General features: G+C 38.2%; 2 protein-coding genes and 1 long non-coding RNA gene across 4 annotated transcripts; 2 read left to right on the top strand and 1 right to left on the bottom strand.

The window, feature by feature from the left end:
- Positions 1-983: 983 nt before the first annotated feature.
- On the top strand, positions 984-3314 carry LOC308404312 (nuclear factor 7, brain-like; the record flags this gene model as incomplete). Its single annotated transcript, XM_080894331.1, has 2 exons — positions 984-2305; positions 3218-3314. The coding sequence occupies 2 exons, from the start codon at positions 984-986 to the stop codon at positions 3312-3314; spliced, it is 1419 nt and encodes a 472-aa protein (XP_080750457.1).
- A 3140-nt stretch (positions 3315-6454) lies between these two features.
- Positions 6455-8553, bottom strand: LOC308404546. 2 transcript variants are annotated; one of them, XR_013973146.1, is made up of 4 exons: positions 8425-8553; positions 8177-8323; positions 7944-8059; positions 6455-6596 (listed from the first exon to the last, which is right to left on the bottom strand). It is a non-coding gene; the product is annotated as an uncharacterized lncRNA (long non-coding RNA). The 2 variants fall into 2 exon arrangements; XR_013973147.1 differs by having other exon boundaries at positions 6468-6596; positions 7960-8059.
- LOC308404544 (E3 ubiquitin-protein ligase TRIM35-like) lies at positions 7341-10153 on the top strand. Its single transcript, XM_080894625.1, has 3 exons — positions 7341-9085; positions 9287-9374; positions 10086-10153. The coding sequence occupies exon 1, from the start codon at positions 7927-7929 to the stop codon at positions 8842-8844; it is 918 nt and encodes a 305-aa protein (XP_080750751.1). The 5' UTR covers positions 7341-7926; the 3' UTR covers positions 8845-9085; positions 9287-9374; positions 10086-10153.
- Positions 10154-10783: the final 630 nt, after the last annotated feature.

The raw sequence follows: 10783 nt of genomic DNA, 5'->3' as shown, positions 1-10783 counted from the left end.
GATCATTAATGTCATGACATATTAAGTTATATCAACAAGTTTATATCAATTTGTTTTTTCATCAGTATTACTAGTTTCTCATTGTCCACTGTCATATTTTTAATTTTTATTTATTGGTATTTCTCACACTGGCCAGCTCATCACATTTCAGTTCATGACAGACTTGAAAGTTGGAGTCTAAAGGTCTAAAGTTTTAGTCAGGTTTGAGGCCACAGCCCAGGTAGTAAAAGCAGATATTGTGTTTGGTGATTAATAATTAACTAGAACACCATTACAGCAGGTGAGGGACTGTAAGGTACAAGCTGTAAAGATGTTACATTTGTTGAATGTAGAAACTTTTCTGAACTGTAATGTCTTCAGAGACATTCAGAGATTCTGTGTCCTTGAGCTCGAACTACTTACAGGATGTAGCCAGTTTACAGTATTACAATTGTCACTTTAATGAAATCTGATCACACGAAATGTTCTTGACTTGTATACATTTGGTTTATAACATGGATATTTTCCTTAATGATTTATTCTATTTTTGTATAAATAAGCATTTGGTTTGATATGTTTCAGTTGCATTTTAATAAAACTTATTATCTTTTTTTAGGGCGGGAGATGAGAGCAGGGGTCTGGCAGGTTGTCAATCTCAATGTTCAATCCAGATTTATGACCTTGGCTACAACCACAGCTTCTGTTCATTTTTATGTTCTGTTAGCATAAAAAGCTCAAAAGGTAAACATTCATATGTTTTTCTATGAAGCACAAACTGAATGACACTAAGAGCATCCTCTGGTGGACACAAATAATATGTGCGTCTTTCAGTTTAACAGATGACTGTAATCCATGAAAATGAAAGTGAATTTCGACACTTTTGAACTGAGTTGAGACGCCATTACAGGGAGTCAGATCTCTGCTGAAAAACACACATTTGGGGGATTTTAATCAGAAAGTTCAAGAGACGCAAATTTGGTGAGTTAAAAAAACTTGAAGATCAAATGGCTGAGAGAGCTCTTCTTGAAAATTACCTGAGCTGCCATGTGTGTTCAGAGACTTTCAGAGATCCTGTGTCTCTGAGCTGCAACCACAGCTTCTGTTCAAGCTGCCTGCAGAAATTCTGGGAACAAACTAAAAACAAAAACTGTCCCATTTGTAAAAGAAAATCTTCAAAGGATTTTCTAATTGTGAACTTTGCTCTGAAAGAACTTGCTGACTCCTTTTCTGGAAGAAAGAAATCTGGATCATCTGAGACAGAAAAGGGAGAGAAGAAATTAACAGTGGTGTGCAGTAAACATGAGGAAGAGCCTAAACTGTTCTGTGTGGATGAGCAGAGAGTTGTATGTCCTGTGTGTGAGTTTTCTCTCCACCAGAGTCACAAAGTGGTTCCTGTAGAAGAAGCAGTCAGTGACCTGAAGGAGCAGCTGAAATCTGACTTAAAGTCTCTGCAGGACAAGAGGAACAAATACAAAAAAGTGGAGAAAACATACAATGAAGTGATTCAACACTCCAAGAAGCAGCTGTTGTCCACAGAGAGGCAGATCAGAGCAGAGTTCAACAAGCTCCAGCAGTTCCTGAAAGAGGAAGAGGAGTCCAGACTGGCAGCTCTGAGGGAGGAAGAGGAGCAGAAGGGGAGGACTATCAGCAGAGAGATGAAGATGATTGAGGAGCAGATCTCCTCTCTGTCAGACAGCATCTCTGCTGTTGAAGAAGAGCTGCAAAAACACAGTGTGCCATTCCTCAGCAGTTATAAAGACACTCAGAGCAGAGCCAGAGCCCAGAGCTCAGTGTCAGATCCACAGCTGGTCTCAGGAGCACTGATAGATGTGGCCAAACACCTGGGCAACCTGTCCTTCAGAGTGTGGGAGAAGATGAAGGAGAAGGTCCACTTCAGTCCTGTCATTCTGGACCCAAACACTGCAAACTGCTGTCTCTATCTGTCTGATGATCTGACCAGTGTGAGACAAGGAGACACATGGCAGCAGCTTCCTGATAATCCAGAGAGAAACACTAAGTATGCCACTGTTTTTGGATCTGAGGGCTTCAGCTCAGGGAAACACAGCTGGGAGGTGGAGGTGGGAGACCATCCTGACTGGATTGTGGGTTTAGTTAAAGAGTCAGTTGACAGGAAGGGAAAGTGTTTTGCTTCACCAACATGTGGAATCTGGTGTTTAGTTTATCGTAGTGGAGAATACACTAATGGTGATGGTCAGACTGTGACAGTGAAGAAGAGTCTCCAGAGGATCAGAGTCCAGCTGGACTATGACAGGGGGGAGGTGTCCTTCTATGACCCTGAAGACATGACTCACATCTACACTCACAGAGACACTTTCACTGAGAAACTCTTCCCATATTTTAATGTTCGGAATTCAGGAGACGCCAAAACCTCTGAAATCAAAATCTGTGAGATTGAGATTTGATTGTAAAGTGATTCTTTTTTTTAACTGTGGTTTTTTTGTCTTGTTTTGTTTGGGGGGGGGGGGGGGGGGGGGGGGTGTTCTTTCAGTCCAGCAGCTTAATTTTAGGGAAATTATTAATCAAACTGTCTAACTTCATTATGAGGTTTTTTTTTAATTTTGTTGATTCAATGGAACCAAAGGAACTTTTTCATGTGAAAATCTGACTCACTCGAGTTTCTGTAAGAAATTTTTGCTTTTAATATTTTTGTTTCTTTTAAATTAATATTTTCACAATATTTCTCATGTTGTTTATGTAAATATTTTATTAATTTTAAAATCTAAATGATGATGATTTCTTTGCTTTTCAAAGTTGTTGAGTGTGAACAGCAAACTGTGACTCTTCTTTAAAGAAGGATTCATGATTAAACTTGTGTCACATCAGCAAGAGTGAACTTTACAACTACAAGATCTAAATGATCCTGAATATCAGCATCTTGTTTTCAGTTAAATAACATTTTATAGTAACATGTCTACTTTACAGTTTTCCAAATTCAAAGAAATGACTTCTAAGTTCTGACGCTGTCTCATCAGTGTAACTACACTTGACTGATTTCATTAAAAATGTTCTTTCTTGTGTTGTTTTTAACCTTAATCAGAAGCTGACATCTCTCACAGTTTGAAAGATTTCTGGATCTTCTCATGTTTCATAATTAGGTTTTAATTTGATTTTCAAACTTCACTCTCAGTCTCAGTGTTTCAATGAATCACCTACCTTTGATTTGTACTTCAATCTTATTCTATGACCCTGAAGACATGACTCACATCTACACTCACAGAGACACTTTCACTGAGAAACTCTTCCCATATTTCAGTGTTGGAGAGGCAGGAGACGCCAAAACCTCTGATATCAAAATCTGTCAGACTGAGATTTGATTTTAAAGTGATTCTTTATTTTAACTGTTTTTTCAGTACAGCAACAGGGTTAATTTTAGGGAAATTATTAATCACACTGACTAACTTCATTATCAGGTTTTATTTCATTTTGTTGTTCTAGTGGAACTATTAGCAATTCAATGAAACCAAAGCAACTTTTTCATGTGAAAATCTTGTGACCCACTCGAGTTTCTGTAAGAAACTTTTACATTTTTTCTTCTTTCTTTTAAATTAATATTTTCAGAATATTTTTCATGTTGTTCATGTAAATATTTTTGATAGTTTTAAAATCTGAATGATGATTTCTTTGCTTTTCAAAGTTGTTGAGTGTGAACAGCAAACTGTGACACTTCTTTAAATAAGGATTAATAATTAAACATCAGCAAGAGTCAACTTTACAATTACAAGTTCTAAATTTCTTGAATATCAGCATCTTGTTTTCAGTTAAATAACATTTGAAAGTAACATGTCTTCTTTAAAGTTTTCCAAATTCAAAGAAATGACTTCTAAGTTGTGACGCTGTCTCATCAGTGTAACTACACTTGATTGATTTCATTAAAAATGTTATTTCTTGTGTTGTTTTTAACCTTAATCAGAAGCTGACATCTCTCACAGTTTGAAAGGTTTCTGGATCTTCTCATGTTTCATAATTAGGTTTTAATTTGATTTTCAAACTTCACTCTCAGTCTCAGTGTTTCAGTGAATCACCTACCTTTGATTTGTGTCTCATCAGCAGGTTAAAAATGTTTAAACAGATAAAATTACAATATGTTTACTGCAGCAGCATCTTCATTTCAGCCATTTCAGTTGATTATTGAAAATCACAAAATGTCTCTTTGAAGTGAAATCAATCAAATTCAGTGATTCTGTTGTTGTTGTGTTTGACTGTAAATCAGCTTTCAGACACATTCAGTCATTGGTTCAGATTTATTTAACATGAAACTTCACTTTGATTGTTGTGTAAACATTTACTGACTCCTTAGAATAAATGATCATTTACTTCTGTTGGTTTGTAAATACAAACATTCACATGTAACCTCAGCTCTCTTAAACTGCATATCAGAGAAGACTTGTGCAGTTTGCTTTGATGGAGTCACTGATTCTCACTTTGGTCTGATCCTCACAGAAATCAAATGCAAATGTTGATAAAGTTCACATTCTCACACCTGTATGTTTATAAACTCTAACATATGTTGTTTAAGAGTAAAAATAAAATTCAGACGTATCCTACAGAAATATTTACACACCGACAGAGCTGAAGATAGTTTGTATGAACAAAGCTGCAGAGATGTGAGCTGAAGGTCAGATTTTATAATATTTCTTTAAAAACATTTAACGCCTAAACAGGACTGCAAAACGAATTTTCCTGACATGCTGCCATGTATGTTGTTGTGAGACTTTCGGAGATCCTGTGTCTCTGAGATGCCATCATAGCTTCTGTTTAAGCTGCCTGTGAAGATTCAGGGAACAAGCTAAAAACAAATTCTGCCCCACTAGCAGCAGGCAGCCACCTCTGATAGTTTGATCTTCTGATGTTTTATAATAAGGCTTTAATTTTATTTTTTACACTTCACTCTGAGTTTCAGTGTTTCAGTGAATCAAAAGTTATTATAACTCTCATTCCTATTTTATTTTTAGCTGACATGTTAGAATATTGATCACAGAACTGTTCAGCAAGTTGCCTCTGTAACGTGAAACAAAAATCAATTTAGGTGATTTTGTGTTGTTGTGGTCCACACTGCACAGAGACAAGCATAAAACACGAGTAGTTTATGGAACAACTTTAGTATTTGACAGGAGAAGTTCACCTTTTGTTCCACCATTCCTGCCTACTGCACACAGTACATGAAAACTTATTAGAGCAACTTAGAGGTTTCTGTTTGCCTCATCCGGTGTCACAGAGATCCACTAGCAGACACATTTGAAAGGAATAGAAAATAGGATAAATAAATAAAAACAGTAAGACCAGGGTAAATGACACAGAGGCTTCAATAAGAAGCCAAACAGTAAGTGCAGATTAAGTGCAGTAACTGGCTATTTATTAAAAACATTACTAAAACTGTATGAAAAATGGGAAAAACATGAGAAGACATATCTGACAACTGCAGGAAGCCAACCAACCCCACTAAACAAACATGTAAACAAATTCTATCACCAGACAAAGTGAGTGAATTCCCAGCATGCCAATAGAATCAAAACATTTCAGAGAATAAAACTATGAATCACTAAGTAAAACAATATATCAGTACAGAAACAATAAAACATTACAATATCTAAAACAACTAATAATAAGTCCAACATTTTGTTGGTCACTTCAAACTACATGAGGAACCCAGAACAGTCAAAGGAAATGGCTACAGGTAGTTTTCACCTATTTATCCACTTGTGCTCTACTTGGTTATTCTTCTGTCTGGAGTGGCTTTGCTACAATCTGGCCCATGACGTCCCAGGCACTATGAAACACTGGGAGGGAGCGTGACTTGATTTATGCAGGGGACAGTGGATCTGAAGTGGTGATTTTCTGTTTTCCTTTAATAACATTGTCTGCCCTGCTAGGCCTTTCCCAGCATGTTGTGAGGTGATTCCAAAATTCCAGAAATTAAAAAACAATCTGAAACTGAGATTTCTCTTTAATGTTCAGAAAAAAAAATGTTGTTTAATAATTATCTCCTCCTGCCAATGGACAGCACAACCTTCATGCACACTACTTATAATTTCACCAAAGACTGACTCCTGATGTACTGAAATGAAACCTGATCATGTGGACGCAACTGTGAACAGTTTTGTTCCTGCAAAAACCACAAGATGGAGACAAAGTTGATATTTTCTCAACAGAATCAGAATCAGAATTGCGTTTATTGAACAAGTATATGCTCAAACACATACAAGGAATTTGTTTCCGGTAGATGGTGTCTCTACCGGATCGCAAGAATATGTAAATGACTCAATACACACACACATTACACACATACACACATCTATTGCAGTCTAGCAGTGTGAAGCAGTGTGAGACTTAGGAGGGAGATGGTGAGGGGAAAGAACATGTTCCTGTGTCGGGTGGTCCTGGTCTGCAGGCTTCTGTACCGTCTGTCAGAGGGCAGCAGGTCAAAAAGTCTGTGTCCAGGGTGTGAGGGGTCTGTGATGATTTTCCCTGCGTGTTTCCTGGTTCTTGAGAGGTGCAGGTCCTGGGTGGAGGGCAGGGGGCGCCCATGATCTTTTCAGCTGCCCGTACAGTCTGCTGCAGTCTGCTCCTGTCCTGTTTAGTGGCTGCACCATACCAGACTGTGATGGAGGAGCACAGGACAGACTCAGTGACTGCAGTGTAGAACTGGATCAGCAGCTCATGTGAAAGACTGTACTTCCCCACTTGTCTCAGGAAGTACATCCTTTGCTGGGTCTTTTTAAGATGTTGGTCTCCCACTTCACCTCCTGGGAGATGGTGGTACCCAGGAACTTAAAAACAGTCTTATAACACAATTTATTTTCACTCTGTGACACTTTTTCATATGTAATATGATTTGCTTCAGTAACCTTAGTTCACAAGTAAAACAAAAAATCAAATCTCTGAAAATATTGCAGATACATTCATTAAAACCTTGTACTGTGTCTGAATATGGTAGCGTGGTGGCAAGAAGCAAGAAAGTCCTGAGTTTGAATCCACCAACTGACTTTCTGTTTGCCTGGGTTTCCACCAACTACTCCAACAGTTAACTGATGATTTCAAATTGCCCGTGGGTGTGAATGTGGGTGAAAACGGTCATTTGTCTCCTTGTGTTGGCCCTGGGGCAGACTAGACTGTCTCGATATGACAGCTGGGATAGGCATTTTGTAACAATGTGTCTGTTTCTGACTTTTATATCATCTTGATTAAAACATGACTGCTCTTTTTTTTTTTTTTTTTTTTAGCATTTTACACTTTCTCTTTTGGTTCAGTCTTGATTTGGATTTGATCAAAAATGTAAAAAGATTTCTTTATTTTCTATGCATGTTGATGTTGTTGTTAAGGTCATGCTGGGAAAGTGTTTCCTGTGGCAGTTGCTGAAAAACAAAGATGTTGTAAAACTGGTTTAGTATCTGTCAGTTGAAATCCTCCTCAGCAGACTAAAACAACTCAGATTTCTCCTTCTTTCTGTCATGTTTATACTTTATTTAAGTAAAAGCAAATCCTGAGAGCTCAACATATAATTTTCTTCTTTCATTTTCTTTCTGTATGGAAACAAAACTGCCGAGATCTTCTAAGATTGTAAGATTGAACTTCTGAAACACCACAGCTTCAACTCATTTTTATGTTCTATTTAGGTTTCGTTTTGTTCAATGGAGATGTCAAGATTTTCTACATTTTTCACTTTTGTGTCGTTTTAAGGAGCACAAACTGAAAACTATCTGAATGACACACACAGCGCCCTCTGACGGACACAAGTGTTATGTGCGTGTTTCAGTTTAACACGTGATCGTGATTCATGAAAATGAAAGTAAATTCTGACACTTTTGAACTGAGCTGAGACGCCATTACAGGGAGTCAGATCTCTGCTGCAAAACACACGTTTGGAGGATTTTTATCAGAAAGTTCAAGAGACACTAATTTGGTGAGTTAAAAATACTTAAAGATCAAATGGCTGAGAAACTTACACTTGTCGAAAGTTACCTGAGCTGCCACGTGTGTTCAGAGACTTTCAGAGATCCTGTGTCTCTGAGCTGCAGCCACAGCTTCTGTTCAAGCTGCCTGCAGAAATTCTGGGAACAAACTAAAAACAAAAACTGTCCCATTTGTAAAAGAAAATCTTCAAAGGATGAACCATCCATGAACTTTGCTCTCAAAGAACTTGCTGACTCCTTTGCTAAGAGACACAGTGCGAGCTCACCTGAGACAGAAAACGAGAAGGAGGAAGAGAAGGAGGAGGTGGTGTGTGATAAACATCCAGACGTCCCTTACTGGTACTGTGAGGATGAAGACAGAGCTGTGTGTCCTGTGTGTGACTTTTCTCTCCACCAGAGTCACAAAGTGGTTCCTGTAGAAGAAGCAGTCAGTGACCTGAAGGAGCAGCTGAAATCTGACTTAAAGTCTCTGCAGGACAAGAGGAACAAATACAAACAGGTGGAGAAAACATACAATGAAGTGATTCAACACTCCAAGAAGCAGCTGTTGTCCACAGAGAGGCAGATCAGAGCAGAGTTCAACAAGCTCCAGCAGTTCCTGAAAGAGGAAGAGGAGTCCAGACTGGCAGCTCTGAGGGAGGAAGAGGAGCAGAAGGGGAGGACTATCAGCAGAGAGATGAAGATGATTGAGGAGCAGATCTCCTCTCTGTCAGACAGTATCTGTGCTGTTGAAGAAGAGCTGCAAAAACACAGTGTGCCATTCCTCAGCAGTTATAAAGACACTCAGAGCAGAGCCCAGAGCTCAGTGTCAGATCCACAGCTGGTCTCAGGAGCACTGATAGATGTGGCCAAACCAGGGGCGGAGCGTGGGGGTGGCTTACTGGGCTTAAGCCCGGGTTGTTTTGTCAGAAGCCCGGGGTCTTTTGAAGTGTAATTTTTTCATAGTTAGATGCCTGGCTGACAACTGTATAAAACAAAAAGTACACACAATATTCGAAGCACACAGTGCACACTGTGGGAATTTACGACTGTGCGTGAATCCCCCCTGATATTGGTATGATCCGAGCTCGGGCACTAAGCGACTGAGCGAGGGGGCGGGGCAGCTGCTGCCAGCAGTGAGTGCGCTGTTGGAGAAACGGAGCCAGCCATACTAAGGAGAGCTTAAGTTTGACCAGGTACCAAAGCAAATCATTCGTACCGTACAAATAATGTAAATATGACGGTGCATCACGAAAGATTGATATCAAACTGATCACTTGACCCATATTACGTTACTTGCTCTTCAAGTGAATCAACAAATGGCGAAATGAAAAGCCGAACAAATGCTATTTTTTTTAGAGAGTCTTAGCTTACATGTGTTTATTTCATATTTTCAGTTCTTACCCTCCCCGACTAAATCGGTTTCAGTTATGTACTGAAACATAAGAATGGACATTAGAGGCTTCTTTCAAAGAAAAAACTCAGGTAAATGTTATTTTATATATTATGCTTTGTATGTTGTTCAGTATATTTCTATGCAAAACAAGAGGGATTTCAGTACACAGCAGGATATTTACATTTGTAACCAGATATTTACATACACTTTAGGGAGAAAACATGAAACATTTTTACTGTACAACATCAATTTAGATTAAACTTTTGTTTTAGATAAATATTGAAATATCTTTTGAATTAGTTAAATGTCAGAATAAAGAGAGACAGAGCTGTCTATTTTTTATCACTTTGATCAATTTTAGGAGTACATATACACTAAGTTTGTTAATTAATAAGAAAACTCCAGATGATTCCATTCTGAGCTGAAGAAGCTTCTGATAGGTTAGTAGAGTCCATGTGAGTAAATTGGTGGCACAGCTGTGGATGCATATAAGGCAAAACACAGAGCCTGTTTTTTTGACATGGGAACATCAAGAGATGTCAACCAAAACACCAGGAAGACAACTGTGGAGCTCCATAAGTGTGGCTCAATTTTGAATACAATTTGGTGCCATTTGCAATTAAGAAATACAGACAGTTTCTCTCTTTACTCTTAAAGTTAACAAATATGTTTTTTATATTTATCAATCTAAAAAAATAAACATTTAGTCTGATTTGATGTTACAATTAAAAAAGTGTTTGTGTTTTGATCTGAAGAGTACATAAATATCTGGTTTCAACTGTATATTTGATGATTGTCAGCACAAAGAGGGAGAGAGAGGAACAGAGAGGGAGATGCAGAATGAGGACAGAACAGAGATGAACAAGAGCAGGTGAGACACACATGTTAGTCAAATGATTGTTTACCAAAAGTATCACCGTATCACAGGTACTCATGTATCTTGTACCTAGTGTTTCTTTTTAGGTTTGCTATTTTTCAAATTCTACATTTATTAAGTTATGCAGGCTTGTTTGCACAACAAGGCTAAATAATTATATAAACTTTTCTCAATCTAAATAGTGGACTTTGGTAGAATTAAAAAAATAAGTGTAGTGCAGGTCTATGATGATTTTTAGTGCTACTATCATCTAGTTCTGATTCTGGTTCTGTCTTGGTTAAATCCTCGGTAGTCCTGATTTTGAACTCTTGTAGTCCTGTTTTAATTCCGGATCAGTTCTGGGTCTGGTTGAATTGGGGTTTAGTCCTCATGTCTTGATACAGCCCCGATTGTGTTCTGCCTTGCTGCTTAATTAAAAAACTAGTTTAAGGTGTCCTGCACATGTGATATATATTTTTCCCTATATGAAGTCATTCCTTTTTGAACAAAACTCAAAACAGAGCCTATTAATCTTTCAGTCATCTCTAACCCCCCCCCCCCCGCCAAAAAAAAAAAAAAAATCCCACATGCATACTACCCTTTAGGGCTAAGCCCCGGGTGTTTCAAATGTCTGGCTCCGCC

This window comes from Rhamphochromis sp. 'chilingali', assembly GCF_963969265.1.
Source record: "Rhamphochromis sp. 'chilingali' genome assembly, chromosome: 10".
Lineage (NCBI taxonomy): Eukaryota > Metazoa > Chordata > Actinopteri > Cichliformes > Cichlidae > Rhamphochromis > Rhamphochromis sp. 'chilingali'.
The sequence above is the reverse complement of the archived record's forward strand: the minus strand, read 5'-3'. Positions and strand labels throughout refer to the sequence as shown.